General features: G+C 42.1%; 1 protein-coding gene across 1 annotated transcript; it reads left to right on the forward strand.

Moving 5' to 3' along the window:
* The first annotated feature begins 10,053 nt into the window (after positions 1-10,053).
* Positions 10,054-10,586, forward strand: LOC309839540 (histone H3.3A-like). Its single transcript, XM_082681316.1, has one exon. The coding sequence runs from the start codon at positions 10,132-10,134 to the stop codon at positions 10,540-10,542; it is 411 nt and encodes a 136-aa protein (XP_082537442.1). The 5' UTR covers positions 10,054-10,131; the 3' UTR covers positions 10,543-10,586.
* The last annotated feature ends 7,775 nt before the right edge of the window (positions 10,587-18,361 follow it).

The following is an 18,361-nucleotide window of genomic DNA, read 5'->3' on the forward strand; positions in this document are numbered from 1 at the left end:
TGGGGGTGGAGGTGGGGGGAGGTATTTGAATACCATTTCAATTTCTTTAATATTATTGGTCTAAATTTTCTATTTTTCTTCACCAAGTGTGGTAAGTTATATTTTTCTAGAAAGTGTATCCATTTTATTTTGGATACATTTATTAGCACACTGTTCATAATTAAGTTCTGTTTTCTCAGTCTCTGTTGTTTTCAATAGTTATTTGCCTTTCTCTATGTTTTCTTTATTTGCATTTTCTCTCTTTTTTTCCTGTGCAGTCTTGTTAAAGGAATGACTTTTAAAATAAATTTTATCAGAACACCAAGTTTTGATTTTGTTACTTTATATTTAAATGGTGTTGTTTATTTCATCTCTATCTACTCAAATCGTTATTATTTTATGTATATATTGGACTTACTCTGTTCCTTTGTTTGGGAAGCAGCTTCTTGTGTTGAATGAATAAATCATTTAGAGTAGTTTTTATTGTTTCAGATTTTTTTCCTATGATATAATTTTTAATTGATATTTGAATAGTAGGACTTTTTAAAAATAAATTTATTTTTTACTTTTTAATTTTTTTTTACATCTTTATTGGAGTATAATTGCTTTACAGTGGTGTGTTAGTTTCTGCTTTATAACAAAGTGAATCAGTTATACATAAACATATGTTCCCATATCTCTTTCCTCTTGCGTCTCCCTCCCTCCCACCCTCCCCATCCCACCCCTCCAGGCTGTCACAAAGCACCAAGATCTCCTTGTGCTATGAGGCTGCTTCCCACTAGCTATCTACCTTACGTTTGGTAGTGTATATATGTCCATGCCTCTCTCTCACTTTGTCACAGCTTACCCTTCCCCCTCCCCATGTCCTCAAGTCCATTCTCTAGTAGGTCTGTGTCTTTATTTCTGTCTTACCCCTAGGTTCTTCATGACATTTTTTTTTCTTATATTCCATATATATGTGTTAGCATACAGTATTTGTCTTTCTCTTTCTGACTTACTTCACTCTGTATGACAGACTCTAGGTCTATCCACCTCATTACAAATAGCTCAATGTCGTTTCTATTTATGGCTGAGTAATATTCCATTTTATATATGTGCCACATCTTCTATATCCATTCATCCAATGATGGACAGTTAGGATGTTTCCATCTCTGGGCTATTGTAAATAGAGCTGCAATGAACATTTTGGTACATGACTCTTTTAGAATTATGGTTTTCTCAGGGTATATGCCCAGTAGTGGGATTGCTGGGTGATATGGTAGTTCTAGTTGTAGTTTTTTTTTTTTTTTTTTTTGCGTTATGTGGGCCTCTCACTGTCGTGGCCTCTCTCGTTGTGGAGCACAGGCTCCGGACATGCTGGCTCAGCGGCCATGGCTTATGGGCCTAGCCACTCTGCGGCATGTGGGATCTTCCTGGACCAGGGCACGAACCCGTGTCCCCTGCATCGGCAGGTGGACTCTCAACCACTGCGCCACCAGGGAAGCCCTAGTTGTAGTTTTTTAAGGAACCTCCATACTGTTCTCCACAGAGGCTGTATCAATTTACATTCCCACCAACAGTGCAAGAGGGTTCCCTCTTCTCCACACCCTCTCCAGCATTTATTGTTTCTAGACTTTTTGATGATGGCCATTCTGACTGGTGTGAGATGATATCTCATTGTAGTTTTGATTTGCAATTCTCTAATGATTAATGATGTTGAGCATTCTTTCATGTGTTTGTTGGCAGTCTGCATATCTTCTGAACTGATTTTTATGATTTCTTTCCTTCTGCTAAATTTAGGCTTTTTTTGTTCTTCTTTCTCTAATTGCTTTAGGTGCAAGGTTAGGTTGTTTATTCGAGATGTTTCCTGTTTTAAAGGTAGGATTGTATTGCTATAAACTTCCCTCTTAGAACTGCTTTTTCTGCATCCCATAGATTTTATGTCGTCATGTCTCCATTTTCATTTGTTTCTAGGTATTTTTTATTTCCTTTTTGATTTCTTCAGTGATCATTTAATTATTAAGGAGTGTTTTGTTTAGCCTCCATGTGTTTATATTTTTTACAGATCTTTTCTTGTAATTGATATGTAGTCTCATAGCCTTGGGGTCAGAAAAGATACTTGATACAATTTCAGTTTTCTTAAATTTACTAAGGCTTGATTTGTGATGCAAGATACGATCTATCCTGGAGAATGTTCCAAGAGCACTTGAGAAAAATGTGTATTCTGCTGTTTTTGGATGGAGTGTCCTATAAATATCAATTAAGTCCATCTTGTTTAATGTATCATTTAAAGCGTGTGTCTCCTTATTTATTTTCATTTTGGATGATCTGTCCATGGGTGAAAGTGGGGTGTTTAAGTCCCCTACTATGAATATGTTACTGTCGATTTCCCCTTTTATGGCTGTTAGTATTTGCCTTATGTATTGAGGTGCTCCTATGTTGGGTGCATAAATATTTACAATTGTTATATCTTCTTCTAGGATAGATCCCTTGATCAGTATGCAGTGTCCTTCTTTGTGTCTTCTAATAGTCTTTATTTTAAATTCTATTTTGTCTGATATGAGAATTGCTACCCCAGCTTTCTGTTGGTTTCCATTTGCATGAAATATCTATTTCCATCCCCTTACTTTCAGTCTGTATGTGTCTCTAGGTCTGAAGTGGGTCTCTTGTAGAGAGCAAATATATGTGTCTTGTTTTTGTATCCATTCAGCCAATCTGTGTCTTTTGGTGGGAGCATTTAGTCCATTTACATTTAAGATAATTATTGATATGTATGTTCCTTTTCCCATTTTCTAAATTGTTTTGGGTTCGTTATTGTATGTCTTTCCCTTCTCTTGTGTTTCTTGCCTAGAGAAGTTCCTTTAGCATTTGTTGTAAAGCTGGTTGGGTGGTGCTGTACTCTCTCAGCTTTTGCTTGTCTGTAAAGGTTTTAATTTCTCCATCAAATCTGAATGAGATCCTTGCTGGTTAGAGTAGTCTTGGCTGCAGGTTTTTCTCCTTCATCAGTTTCAGTATGTCCTGCCACTCCCTTCTGGCTTGTAGGGTTTCTGCTGAGAGATCAGCTGTTAACCTTATAGGGATTCCCCTATGTGTTATTTGTTGTTTTTCCCTTGCTGCTTTTAATATACTTTCTTTGTATTTAATTTTTGACAGTTTGATTAATATGTGTCTTGGCGTATTTCTTCCTGTATTTATCCTGTATGGGACTCTCTGTGCTTTCTGGACTTGATTAACTATTTCCTTTCCCATATTAGGGAAGTTTTCAACTATAATCTCTTCAAATATTTTCTCAGTCCCTTTCTTTTTCTCTTCTTCTTCTGAAACCCCTATAATTCGAATGTTGGTGCGTTTAATGTTGTTCCAGAGGTCTCTCAGACTGTCCTCAGTTCTTTTCCTTCTTTTTTCTTTATTCTGCTCTGCAGTAGTTATTTCCACTATTTTATCTTCCAGGTCACTTATCCGTTCTTCTGCCTCAGTTATTCTGCTATTGATCCCATCTAGAGTACTTTGAATTTCATTTATTGTGTTGTTCATCGTTGCTTGTTTCATCTTTACTTCTTCTAGGTCCTTGTTAACTGATTCTTGCATTTTGTCCATTCTATTGTCCATTCTATCTCCAAGATTTCGGATCAACCTTACTATCATTATTCTGAATTCTTTTTCAGGTAGACTGCCTATTTCCTCTTCATTTGTTAGGTCTGGTGCATTTTTATCTTGCTCCTTTATCTGCTGTGTGTTTTTCTGTCTTCTCATTTTGCTTATCTTACTGTGTTTGGGGTCTCCTTTTTGCAGACTGCAGGTTCGTAGTTCCCACTGTTTTTGATGTCTGTCTCCAGTGGCTAAGGTTGGTTCAGTGGGTTGTGTAGGCTTCCTGGTGGAGGGGACTAGTGCCTGTGTTGTGGTGGATGAGGCTGGATCTTGTCTCTGTAGTGGGCAGGTTCACGTCTGGTGGTGTGTTCTGGGGTGTCTGTGGCCTTATTATGATTTTAGGCAGCCTCTCTGCTAATGGGTGGGGTTGTGTTCCTGTTTTGCTAGTTGTTTGGCATATGTTGTCCAGCACTGTAGCTTGCTGGTCATTGAGTGAAGCTGGATGGTGGTGTTAAGATGGAGGTCTCTGGGAGATTTTCGCCATTTGATATTATGTGGAGCTGGGAGGTCTCTTGTGGACCAGTGTCCTGAAGTTCGCTCTCCTACCTCAGAAGCAGAGCCCTGACTCCTGGCTGGAGCACCAAGAGCCTTTCATCCACACAGCTCAGTATAAAAGGGAGAAAAAGTAGAGGGAATTAGTAGAAGTATGAGGAAAGAAAGAAGGAAAGGAGGGTAGGAAGGAAGGAAGAAAGAAAGAAAGAAGCAAAGAAGGAAAGAAGGCAAGAAGGAAAGAAAGGAGGGAGGGAGGGAGGGAGGAAGGAAGGAAGGAGGGAAAGAAGGAAAAAAGACAGAAAGAAAGAAGATACAGTAAAAATAAAATAAAGTATAATAAAGTTATTGAATTAAAAAATTCTTATTTAGAAAAAAAAAAGGGACGGATAGAACCTTAGGACAAATGTTGGAAGCAAAGCTATACAGACAAAATCTTACACAGAAGCATACACATACACCCTCACTAAAAGAGGTAAAGGGGGAAAAATCATAAATCTTGCTGTCAGAGACCACCTCCTCAATTTGGGATGATTCGTTGTCTAAAGGAGGGAAGGAAGGAAGGAAAGAAAGAAAGAACGAAGGTAAAGTATAATAACGTTATTAAAATTAATTATTAAGAAAAAATTTTAAAAAAAAAACCATGGACGGATAGAACCCTAGGACAAATGGTGGAAGCAAGACTATACAGACAAGATCTCACACAGAAGCATACACATACACAGTCACAAAAAGAGGAATAGGGAAAAAAATCATAGATCTTGCTCCTAAAGTCCACTTCCTTAATTTGGGATGATTGGTTGTCTATTCAGGTATTCCACAGATGCAGGGTATATCAAGTTGATTGTGGAGCTTTAATCCGCTGCTTCTGAGGCTGCTGGGAGAGATTTCCCTTTCTCTTCTTTGTTCTCACAGCTCCCAGGGCTCAGCTTTGGATTTGGCCCTGTCTCTGCGTGTAGGTCGCTGGAGGGCGTCTGTTTTTTGCTCAGACAGGACGGGGTTAAAGGAGACGCTGATTCGGGGGCTCTGGCGCACTCAGGCCGGCGGGGACGGAGGGGCACGGAGTGCGGGGCGGGCCTGCGGCGGCAAAGTCCGGCGTGACTTTGCACCAGCCTGAGGCCCGCCATGCGTTCTCCCGGGGAAGTTGTCCCTGGATCCCGGGAACCTGGCAGTGGTGGGCTGCACAGGCTCCACGGAAGAGGGGTGTGGAGAGTGACCTGTGCTCGCACACAGGCCCCTTGGTGGCGGCAGCAGCAGCCTTAGCGTCTCCCGCCCGTCTCTGGGGTCCGTGCTTTTAGCCACAGCTTGCGCCTGTCTCTGGAGTTCCTTTAAGCAGCGTTCTTAAACCCCTCTCCTCACGCACCAGGAAACAAAGAGGGAAGAAAAAGTCTCTTGCCTCTTCGGCAGGTGCAGACTTTTCCCCGGACTCCCTCCCGGCTAGCCATGGTGCACTAACCACTTCAGGCTATGTTCAAGCCTCCAACCCCAGTCCTCTCCCTGCGCTCCGTCCGAAACCGAAACCCGAGCCTCAGAGCCTCAGCTCGCAGCCCCGCCCACCCCAGCGGGTGAGCAAACAAGCCTCTCGGGCTGGTGAGTGCCGGTCGGCACCGATCCTCTGTGCGGAAATCTCCCCGCTTTGCCCTCCGCACCCGTTGCTGTGCACTCCTCCGCGGCTTCGAAGCTCCCCCCTCCGCCTCCCGCAGTCTCCGCCCGCGAAGGGACTTCCTAGTGTGTGGAAACTTTTCCTCCTTCACAGCTCCCTCCCACTGGTGCAGGTGCTGTCCCTATTCTTTTGTCTCTGTTTTTTCTTTTTTTTTTTCTTTTGCCCTACCCAGGTACGTGGGGAGTTTCTTGCCTTTTGGGAGGTCTGAGGTCTTCTGCCAGCCTTCAGTAGGTGTTCTGTAGGAGTTGTTCCACGTGTAGAAGTATTTCTGGTGTATCTGTGGGGAGGAAGGTGATCTCCGCATCTTACTCTTCCACCATCTTCAAGGTCCCCCCTTGTTTGATCCTTTAATCCATTTACATTTAAGGTAAGGATCAATATGTATGCTCCTATTACCATTTTCTTAATTGTTTTAGGTTTGCTGTTTTAAGTCGTTTCCTTCTCTTGTGTTTCCGGCCTAGAGAGTTGCCTTTAGCATTTCTTGCAAAGCTGGTTTTGTGCTGCTGAATTCTCTTAGCTTTTGCTTGTTTTAAAGGTTTTAATTTCTCCATCAAACCTGAATGAGATCCTTGCTGGGTAGAGTAATCTTTGTTGCATGTTTTTCTTCTTCATCACTTTAAATATGTCCTGCCACTCCTTTCTGGCTTGCAGAGTTTCTGCTGAAAGATCATCTGTTAACCTTATGGGGATTCCCTTGTTGTTATTTGTTGTTTTTCCCTTGCTGCCTTTAATATGTTTTCTTTGTATTTAATTTTTGACTGTTTGATTAATATGTGTCTTGGTGTGTGTCTTCTTGAATTTATCCTGTGTGGGACTCTCTGTGCTTCCTGGACTTGATTAACTATTTCCTTTCCCACATTAGGGAATTTTTCAACTATAATCTCTTCAGATATATCTTAGTTCCCTTCTTTTCTCTTCTTCTTCTGGGACCCCTATAATTCGAATGTTGGTGCATTTAATGTTGTCCCAGAGGTGTCTGAAGCTGTCCTCAATTCTTTTCATTCTTTCTTTCTTTATTGTGGTCTGCCATAGTTATTTCCACTATTTTATCTTTCAGGCCACTTATCTGTTCTTCTGCCTCAGTTATTCTGCTATTGATCCCTTCTAGAGGATTTTTAATTTCACTTATTTTGTTGTTTATGACTGTTTGTTCTTTACTTCTGCTAGGTCCTTGTTAAACGTTTCTTATATTTTCTCCTTTCTATTTCGAAGATTTTCAATCATCTTTGCTATCATTTTTCTGAATTCTTTTTCAGGTAGACTGCCTATTTCCCCTTCATTTGTTAGATCTGGTTGTTCTAAGAGGGAAGTTTATAGCAATACAATCCTACCTTAAGCAACAGGAAACATCTTGAATAAACAACCTAACCTTGCACCAAAAGAAATTAGAGAAAGAAGAACAAAAAAAAAAACCGAAAGTTAGCAGAAGGAAAGAAATCATAAAAATCAGATCAGAAATAAATGAAAAAGAAATGAAGGAAACAGTAGCAAGGATCAATAAAACTAAAAGCTGGTTCTTTGAGAAGATAAACAAAATTGATAAAACATTAGCCAGACTCATTAAGAAAAAGAGGGAGAAGACTCAAATCAATAGAATTAGAAATGAAAAATGAGAAGTAACAACTGACACTGCAGAAATACAGAAGATCATGAGAGATTACTACAAGCAACTCTCTGCCAATAAAATGGACAACCTGGAAGAAATGGACAAATTCTTAGAAATGCACAACCTGACAAGACTGAATCAGGAAGAAGTAGAAAATATGAACAGACCAATCACAAGCACTGAAATTGAAACTGTGATTAAAAATCTTCCAACAAACAAAAGCCCAGGACCAGATTTCTTCACAGGCGAATTCTATCAAACAATTAGAGAAGAGTTAACACCTATCCTGCTCAAACTCTTCCAAAACATAGCAGAGGGAGGAATACTCCCAAACTCTTTCTACGTGGCCACCATCACCTTGATACCAAAACCAGACAAGGATGTCACAAAGAAAGAAACATACAGGCCAATATCACTGATGAACATAGATGCAAAAACCTCAACAAAATACTAGCAAACAGAATCCAACAGCACATTAAGAGGATCAGAAACCATGATCAAGTGGGGTTTATTCCAGGAATGCAAGGATTCTTCAATATTCACAAATTAATCAACGTGATACACCATATTAACAAATTGAAGGAGAAAAACCATATGATCATCTCAATAGATGCAGAGAAAGCTTTCGAGAAAATTCAACTCCCATTTATGATAAAAACCCTGCAGAAAGTAGGCATAGAGGGAACTTTCCTCAACATAATAAAGGCCATATATGACAAACACACAACTTACATCGTCCTCAATGGTGAAAAAGTAAAAGCAGTTCCACTAAGATAAGGAACAAGACAAAGTTGCCCACTCTCACCACTCTTAATCAACATAGTTTTGGAAGTTTTAGCCACAGCAATCAGAGAAGAAAAGGAAATAAAAGGAATCCAAATCAGAAAAGAAGAAAGAAAGCTGTCACTGTTTGCAGATGACATGATACTATACATAGAGAATCCTAAAGATGCGACTAGAAAACTACTACAGCTAAACAATGAATTTGGTAAAGTAGCAGGATACAAAATTAATGCACAGAAATCTCTGGCAGTCCTATGCCCTAATGATGAAAAATCTGAAAATGAAATCAAGAAAACACTCCCATTTACCATTGCAACAAAAAGAATAAAATATCTAGGAATAAACCTTCCTATGGATACAAAACACCTGTATGCAGAAAATTATAAGACACTGATGAAAGAAATTAAAATTTTTGCCTTGCTCCTTCATCTGCTGAGTGTTTCTCTGTCTTCTCTTTTTTCTTAAATTACTGTGTTTGTGGCTCTCCTTTTTGCAGGCTGCAGGTTCGTAGATCCTGCTGTTTTTCGTGTCTGTCCCCAGTGGCTAAGGTTCGTTCAGTAGGTTGCCTATGCTTCATAGTGGAGGGGACTACTGCCTGTGTTCTGGTGTATGAGGCTGGATTTTGTCTTTCTGGAGGGCAGGTCCACTTCTGGTGGTGTGTTTTGGGGTTTCTGTGGCCTTATCATGGTTTTCGGCAGCCTCTCTGCTTATGGATGGGGTTTATTCCTGTCTTGTTGTTGTTTGGCACAGGGTGTACAGCACTGTAGCTTGCTGCTCGTTGAGTGGGGATGGGTCTTGGTGTTTAGATGGAGATATTATGTGGAGCTGGGAGGTCTTTTATGGACCAGTCTCTTGTACTTGACTCTCCCACCTCAGAGGCACAGTCCTGATGCCTGGCTGGAGCACCAAAAGCCTGTCATCCACACAGCTCAGAATAAAAGGGAGGAGAAAAAGAAAGAAAGAAAGAAGAAGGGAAAATAAAATAAAGTTATAAAAATAAATTTAATTAGTAAAAAAAATTTAAGTAATAAAAAATAATATGGAAAGAAAGAAGAGAGGAACCAAACCAAAAAACAAATCCACCAATAATAACAAGTGCTAAAAACTATACTAAAAAAAACAAACAGACAGACAGAACCCTAAGACAAATGGTAAAAACAAAGCCATACAGACAAAATCACACACAGAAACATACACATACACACTCACAGAAAGAGAAAAAGGGAAAAATAGTATATTGTTGCTCCCAAATCCACCTCCTTAATTTGGGATGATTCATTGTCTATTTAGGTATTCCAAAGATGCAGGGTACATCAAGTTGTATGTGGAGATTTAATCCGCTGCTCCTGAGGCTCCTGGGAGAAATTTTCCTTTCTCTTCTTTATTCGCACAGGTCCCAGTTTTCATCTTTGTACCTGGCCCCGCCTCACCATGTAGGTTGCCTGACAGCATCTGTTCTTAACTCAGGCAGGACGGGGTAAAAGGAGAAGCTACTTCGGTGGCTCTGGCTCACTGAGGCCGGGGTGAGGGAGTGTTATGGAATCAGGGGCGAGCCTGCGGTGGTAGAGGCTGGTGTGACGTTGCACCAATGTGAGGCATGCCCTGTGTTCTCCCGGGGAAACTTTCCCTGAATCATGTGACCCTGGCAGTGGCCGGCTGCACAGGCTCCCGGGAGGGAGGAGTGGATAGTGACCTGTGCTTGCTCACAGACTTCTTGGTGACTGCAGCAGCAGCCTTGGCATCTCGTGCCCATCTCTGTGGTCCATGCTGATAGCTGTGGCTCGTGCCTATCTCTGGAGCTTGTTTAAGTGGCGATCTTAATCCCTTCTCCTCCCGCATCGTGAAACAAAGAGGCAAGAAAAAGTCTCTTAATTGTGTTCGCTGCCGCCACCACGCCACTGTCGCTCTCTGATGCCAGCGCCGCCTCTAGCTCGCTGAGCTTCTGCCGAAGGAGAAGGGAGGTAAGTAAGGAGGTCTTTATACCATGGCTCGTACAAAGGAGACTGCCCGCAAATTGACCGGTAGTAAAGCACCGAGGAAGCAACTGGCTACAAAAGCCGCTCGCAAGAGTGCGCCCTCTACTGGAGGGGTGAAGAAACCTCATCGTTACAGGCCTGGTACCGTGACACTCCGTGAAATTAGACGTTATCAGAAGTCCACTGAACTTCTGATTCGCAAACTTCCCTTCCAGAGTCCAATGCGGGAAATTGCTCAGGACTTCAAAACAGATCTGTGCTTCCAGAGTGCAGCTATTGGTGCTTTGCAGGAGACAAGTGAGGTCTATCTGGTTGGCCTTTTTGAAGACACCAACCTGTGTGCTATCCATGCCAAACGTGTAACGATTATGCCAAAAGACATCCAGCTAGCATGCTGCATACATGGAGAACGTGCTTAAGAATCCACTATGATGGGAAACATTTCATTATTTAAAAAAAAAAATTCTCTTCCTGTTATTGGTAGTTCTGAACGTTAGATTCCCCCCCCCCCCGTGGGGTCAAAAGGTACCTAAGTATATGATTGCAGGTGGAAAAATGGGGGACAAAAATCAGGTATTGGCAGTTTTACCATTTTCATTTGTGTGTGAATTTTTAATATAAATGCGGGGACATAAAGCATTAATGCAAGTCAAAATGTTTCAGTGAACAAGTTTCAGCAGTTCAACTTTATAACAATTATAAATAAACATGTTAAATTTTTCTGGACAATGCCATCATTTGGATTTTTTTAAAACAAGTAAAATTCTTATTGACTGCAACTAAATGGTGTTTGTAGCATTTTTATCATACAGTAGATTCCATCCATTCACTATACTTTTCTAACTGAGTTGTCCTATATGCAAGTACATGTTTTTTGATGTTGTCTGTCTTCTGTGCTGTTCCTGTAAGTTTGCTATTAAAATACATTAAACTATAAAAAATAAGAAAAAAGAAAAATCTCTTGCCTCTTCGACAGCTCCAGACATTTTCCCAGACTCCCTCCCAGCTACCTGTGGTGCACTAACCCCCTTCAGGCTGTGTTCAAACAACCAAACCCAGTCCTCTCCCTGAAATACAACCGAATCCGGAGCCTTAGCTCCCATCACCCGCCCGCCCTGGCGGGTGAGCAAACAAGCCTCTAGGGCTGGTGAGTGCTGGTCGGCACCGATCCTCTTTGCGGGAATGTCTCTGCTTTGCCCTCCGTACCCCTGTTGCTGCACTCTCCTCTGTGGCTCCGAAGCTTGCCCCCTCCACCACCCGCAGTCTCCGTGAGTGGAAGGTCTTCCTTTCCTCCTTCACAGCTCCCTCCCACTGGTGCAGGTCCCGTCCCTATTCTTTTGCCTCTGTTTTCTCTTTTTTCTTTTGCCATACCCAGGTTCGTGGGGAGTTTCTCACCTTTTCAGATGTCTGTCTTCTGCCAGCGTTCAGTAGGTGTTCTGTAGGAATTATTCCACATGTAGTTGTATTTCTGATGTATTTGTGGGGAGGAAGGTGATCTCCACGTTTTACTCTTTCGCCATCTTGAAGCTCCTCCTGAGGGTTGTTTTTAATATAGATATCTGCCACCTCTTTCCTCAATGTATACTGGCTGCTATCCTCTTTATAGGAGGTGTGACTGATGTTGTGATGACCAAAGCCTGCATTGAATATTGAGCAGGGCTTCCCCTTTGCTCTGTGATGTTCACTGCCCTGTCAGAAGTGAGGTCTGCTCCCTAATTCTTGGGTTAGAGGCCCCCAGATCTGTTTCTTAGCTTTGTTTTTGTTCTGCAGTGTGATATAGGTGGGATTGGACCACTCCCACTTGGACGGAAGCCACTGAGTCTTCCTCCTCTGGAGGAGTTCACCTGTGTCTGTGCTCTGTGGTGTCACCTTTTACCTGTTGTGCAAGCTCTCAGCTTACACTGTTGTAGGCACTGCTCTCTGTCCCACCTTACCTGTGGATATGCCAGTGGCTGGCCCTATTGTCTCTCAGATGTTGTTTACCCCAAGCCCCAATGTAGATCCACTGAAGTCAGGTCCAAGGATTGCAGTAATTATGGATCCGGACCTGCTTTGGGTGCTATGGGGGCAGCTTACTCTCTGGCCTGTCCCAACCCCCACGTTTATGTCCCCACAAAGTCTATAGCTGCTGAAGTTAGACCTGTCTTGGCTGTAGGAGCATTTGGTGTCCATTCAGATGTTCTGCATGTGCTGAATTAACCATTCCAATCACAGTGTCTTAATCCATGGTTTGCACTGCTTCAAGGAGAGATTTCAGCTCTGCTTCCTTAGTCACACATCTCCTGGAGTTCAGGTTTGGTTTCAGCCCCACCTCTCTGTATGGGTCACCCACAGCCATCTGCTCCCTGCCCAAGCAAGAGGGATCAGATACAGCGACCCCAGGTTCACAGGCCAGTTTCAGAAGGAGGAATTGGGGGTGGTGGCTGACTGGAGTGTGCATACTCTTTCAGGTGGGAGGGGGAGACGTTGGCAACGATTGGGGTGCGTGCATTTTCTCTGGCAGGAGTCCCTCCTAGTGCCTGTGGAGGCGGGGGCTGGCATGTGGGGAGAGAATTTTGATGGTGACCCTGCCCTTCATGCATCACTCTGCAATGGCGCTTCATTTCTATGGTAGCCCGGGCTTCCTCCAGGAGCATTCCTGGTTATGGATTTCCTCACTCCTGTTCCCTCAGGCTGTCTCTGTGCAGCCAACAGCAATTCTCTCCCTGGGTCTGCTCTCCAAACACCACATTCCAGCACCCAGACCCTGTCAGCACTGGCAGACACCCGTCTCAGGCTGGGGTGGACAGGGCTGTGACATTGACTATCTGTGTAAGTCTCACTCTTTCCTCCCTGCCATAGACCAATTGCTGCTCTTTCCTCTGACAGCCCCCAAATCTCCCCTTTTATCTCAGCTGATCTTGCCAGTGAGGAGTCTTCTCTGATTGTGAGAACATTTCCTCTCCTTCAGCTCCCCACCAGGGGCCCAGGTCCCATCCCATTTCCTGTTTTCTTTATTTTTATTTTCTCTCTTTTGTCCTACCCAGTTATTCGGGGACCTTTTCTTATCCTTATAGGTGTCTCAGGTCCTCTGTTAGTGTTCAGCAAGTGCTCAGTGAGAATTCTTCTATTTGTAGATGTGTTCTTGATGTACTTGTGGGGAGAGGTAAACTCTGGTCCTCTTATTCTGCCATCTTGGGAAACGTTTAACTTCTCACTTAGTTCATCCAATCTTTCCTTCTGTTCTTTGAATGTCTTTACTATCATTACCTTGAACTCTTTTTCAAGTAGATTGCTTATTTTCACTTTATTTAATTCTTATTCTGGTGTTTTATCTTGTTCCTTTGCTTGGGACATATTCTTCGGTTGCTTTATTTTTTCTAATTTGCTGTTTTTATTTCTATGTATTTGGTAAGTTGGTTACATTTCTTGACCTTTGAATGTGGCCTTTTGTAGGTGATGTCCTATGTGTCACAGCAGCACACTCCTCTCTGGTCACCACAGCTATATGCTCTAGGGATGTCCTCTATTGTGGGCTGCATGGGTACTTCTCTTTTGGTGGGCTGACTACTGTGGGTGTTCTGGTAGGTGTGGCTGGCCTCCAGTCTTGTTGGTTGCCAGGTCTTGCCTTGTGTGGAGGCTTCTGCCATGTGTAGGTAGGCCCAGGTTAAAACATGGCTGACTGCAGAGCCCTGGGTTGTCCTGTGGCTTTCCCACTGGTTGGCAGAGCCAGTTTCCTGGGAGTGTGGTTTCAGGGCTGTGGGTCGTGGATCTACTGGCAGTCTTCTGGTGAGAAGAATTTATACTGTCACTACTTGCAGATTACATGATTTGTATATAGAAAACCCTAAAATCTTCACCAAAAAACCTGTTACAATAAATTCAGCAATGTTGCAGCATACAAGATTAATATACAAAAATCTGTTCCTTTTCTATACACTAATAATGAAATAACAGAACTAGAAAGCAAAAAAAATTCTGTTTAAAATCACATCAAAAATTATAAAGTACCTAGAATAAACATAACCAAGGAAGTGAAAGACCTATACACTGAAAACTATAAAACATTGATGAAGGAAATTGAAGATAATACAAAGAAAAGGAAAGTTATGCCCTGCTCTTGGATTGGAAGAATTAATATTGTTGAAATGGCCATACTACCCAAATAAATAGAGAGTTAATGCAATCCCTATAAAAATACCTGTGACATTTTTCACAGAACTAGAACAAATAATCCTAAAATTTATATGGAACAACAAAAGACCTCAAATTGCCAAAGTAATCTTGAAAAAGAAGAACAAAGCTGGAAGTATCACTCTTATAGACTTCAGATTATAATACAAACTCTAGTAATTAAAACAGCACTGTAGAGAGAGAGATTCAAGATAGTAGAAAAGTAGGTGGAAGTGGAGTTCATCTCTCTCCACGGATGCATCAGGAATATATCTATAGATGCAACAATTCTCACAGAACACTGGCTGAACACTAGCAGAAGACATTGGACACCAGAAAGGACTATAAAGATCCCTGTATAACTGGGTAGCATGGACAATATGAAGGGAGAAGGAGGAGGAGAGGAAGTTGGATGGGACCTGCACACTGGGGTGGGGGACCTGAAGCAGAGGAGAGATTTCCGAATTCAGGGAAACCCTCTCTCCAATGGGGAAACCCCCTCTCTGATGGGAAAATCGATTGGGACAGAAGGGTAGCATTTGAGGCTGTCAGAAGAGGGTGAAGTGGCCTATCTATAGCAGATGGGACAGATTGAGAAATACACAGATGGTCCGTACTGTGGCCCTACGTGCCCCAGACTGGGACATATGTTCACAGTTGTGCAAAGAGGTTGGGAGCTGGTGCATGGGGCTTGGAGAAACAGGCCCAGAGCGAGAAGTGCTTTTGGCTGTGGGGAGACGGATTGAGGGGACAGGATGGAGGAAATCTGCAGCAGGAAATGCCTATGGAGGAAGACTGGACTGCCATGGAAGCAGGGCACTACTGCTGAGTAACATGCAGGGTGAGGAGCCACTATTGTAACCTCTTTCATCCACACACTGGTGCCTGCCGATGACAATAAAAGAAGCCTTCTGTGTGCTGCATCTTGCATGCCAGCTGCCAAGAAATAATAAAAGCCCCCGCAGAGCAGGCCCTCATGTGCCAGCTAAAGGGCAATTAAAAAAAATGTCCTCTCAGGGCTGACCCTTGCATGCCTGCTGCTGGGTGCCAGAAAAACCCTGGCCATGGCTGGCCCTCATGTGCCTTATGCTGGGCACCAGAAAAGGCCCTCACTAGGGCCATATATCTTGTGCCCATGGCTGCCTGCTTCCCTGTGCATGTAGCAGCACTGGTGCTCCCATGATCCAAGCAGTCATACCACCTCTGTGCCCAGTACTCACAGGAGCAGGCCCAAGATCTCCAAGGAAGCCTCAGGACAAGACTCCTGTGGGTGGACCACACCAGACGTGAGGATAAAACCAAAGCTGAACCCCAGGGACAGGGTGACTAAGGAAGATAAAAATCTTTACATCAGCTGCACAAGCTGCAGATTAAATCCCCATGTTCAGCTAGGTAGACCATGCATCTATGGAATATCTGAATAGACAATGAGTGTTCCCACAAATGAAAATGGTCTAGCTCTGGCAGCTGTGGATTTTGGGGGCAGCACACACAGGAATTGGGCCAGATCAGAGTCTGAGTGGTCTCCACAGGGCCCACAGCAGGCCTAGAGACCAGTACAGAGGCAAAGGAGGTCCCCTTGGGGAGGCAGAGGTAGACTGTGGCTCATGGTGTGTGCAAGGAAACTTACAGCAGAGACCCCAGGGAAACATAATTATTATTAATTTTATTATGTTTTGATTCATTCTGTTGTTGGTTCTAGATTTTTTTGGGTGTTTTTGGTTTCTTTTTCTTTCCATTTTTGTTTGTTTGTTGTTGTTGTTTTAGTTTTTTTATAAATTTTTTTAGTCTTTTGGGATCTCCATGTTTTATAACATACTTTTATTTTTTATACATTTCTATTTTTACTTTGCTTTTCTGCTGTTCTGTGTTCTTTTCCCTTATTTCTTTCTTCCTCTTTTTCTTTAATATATTTGTCTTTTTAAAAATATTTCCATTTCTACTTTGTTTTTCTGTTGTCCTGTGATTTTTCCCTTTGTATTTTATTTTATTCTTATAATTTTTAAATCATTTTTATCAGTTTGTTTTGCTTCCTCACATTATTCTTCAGTTGGCACACTGTTTGATTTTTTTTTTAGGTTATGTGTTTTGTTAGTTTTAATCCTAACTGTTTGATTCCATTTTTGAGTTATTCTATTTGTCTGTTTTTCTCTTGCTTTTTGTTGTATTTGGCTCTGTTTTTGTTTCTTTTAGGTGTGTGTGTGTGTTTCCTTATTTCTGTTTTTGTTTGTTTGATTTTGTTTTTACCATTTGCTGGGGTTTTGTTTGTCTTTTTTTTTTTTGCTTTAATATATTTTCTATTCTATTTTTTTATATTTCTGTTTCTACATTGATTTCTGTTGTTCTGTCTTCTTTCCCCATTCTCTTTTTCCTTTTTATATAATTTTTCTCTGTTTGTTTTGTTTCTTTGTTTCATTCTTCAGTTGACACTTTGCTTTGGTGTTGTTTTATGTTTTGGGATTTTGTCAGCTTTTTTCTTAATTGTTTGATTTCCTTCTTGGGTTCTTTTGTTTGTCTGGTGGTTCTCTTGCTATCTGATTTACTTGGTTCTGTTTTTGTCTCTTTTGTGTGTGCAAGTTTCCTTGTTTCTCTTTCTGTTTGTTTGATTTTACTTTTACCATTTTTCTGGGGTTTTGTTAGTCTTTTCTTTTAAACCATTTAATGTCAGATGAGTGATTTGGGGATCTCTGTTCCTTGACCAGAAGTCATGCCTGAGACTCGAGTGAGAGCACTGAATCCAGGATGCTGTACCACTAGAGAATTCCTGGCGCCAGGGAAGATTAATCATTGAGAACTCTCAATGAGGCCTCTATCTGAATCCAAGACCCAGCTCCACCCTACTGCTTCCAGCACTAGATGTCTCACACCAAAAAACAAACAAGACAGGAACACAAATTCACCCATCAGCACACAGATGACATAAAGTCATACTAAGCTCACAGACAGCCCAAAACACATCACCTGACATAGCCCTGCTCATTAGAGGAAAAGACTCAGATCCAGGCACCAGAACGTAGGCACCAGTCCCTCCCATAAGGAAGCCTACACAAGACAGTGGACAAACCCCACTACTGGGGTCATCGAACAGAAGCAAGAGGAAATACGACCCTGTAGCCTAGGGAAAGGAGACCTCAAATACTGTAAATTAGACAAAATTAGAAGACACAGAAATATCTTACAGGCGAAGGGGCAAGATAAATACCCACAAGAACAAATAAATGAAGAGTGAATAAGGAAAATACCTGAAAAAGAATTCAGAGTAATGAAAAGAAACATGATCCAAAATCTTGGAAACAGAATGGAGAAAATACAAGAAAAGTTTAACAAGGATCTAGAGGAACTAAAGAACAAATAAACAGTAATGAACAACAAATAACTGAAATTAAAATTATTCTAGAAGGAATCAAAGGAAGAATAACAGAGTCAGAAGAATGGATATGTGAGCTGGAAGAAAGAAAGATGGAAATAATTGCTGCAGAGCAGAATAAAGAAAAATAAAGGAAAAGAATGGAAGACAGGGCTTCCCTGATGGCGCAGTGGTTGAGAGTCCACCTGCCAATGCAGGGGACACGGGTTTGTGCCCCGGTCCAGGAAGATCCCACATGCTGTGGAGCAGCTGGGCCTGTGAGCCATTGCAGCTGAGCCTGCGCGTCTAGAGCCTGTGCTCCGCAACGGGAGAGGCCACACAGTGAGAGGCCCGCGTACAGCAAAAAAAAAAAAAAAAAGAAAAGAATGGAGGACAGTCTCAGAGACCTCTGGGACAACACTAAGCACAACAACATTCGAATTATTGGGGTCCCAGAAGAAGAAGAAAAATAAAAGGGGTCTGACAAAATATTTGAAGAGATTATAGTAGAAAACTTCCTGAACATGGGAAAGGAAATACTCAATCAAGTCCAGGAAGCACAAAGAGTCCCACACAAGATAAACCGAAGGAGAAACATGCCGACACACATATTAACCAAACTGACAAAAAATACACACAAAGAAAAATTATTAAAAACAGCAAAGGAAAAGCAACAAATAACATGCAAGGGAATCCCCACAAAGGTAACAGCTGATTTTTCAGAACCAACTCTGCAGGCC

The sequence above is a fragment of the Grampus griseus genome (assembly GCF_964374135.1).
Source record: "Grampus griseus genome assembly, chromosome: X".
Lineage (NCBI taxonomy): Eukaryota > Metazoa > Chordata > Mammalia > Artiodactyla > Delphinidae > Grampus > Grampus griseus.

What these genes read in the sequence shown, in the direction of transcription:
- LOC309839540 (XM_082681316.1), top strand. Translation starts at nt 10,132, where the DNA reads ATGGCTCGTACAAAGGAGACTGCCCGCAAATTGACCGGTAGTAAAGCA.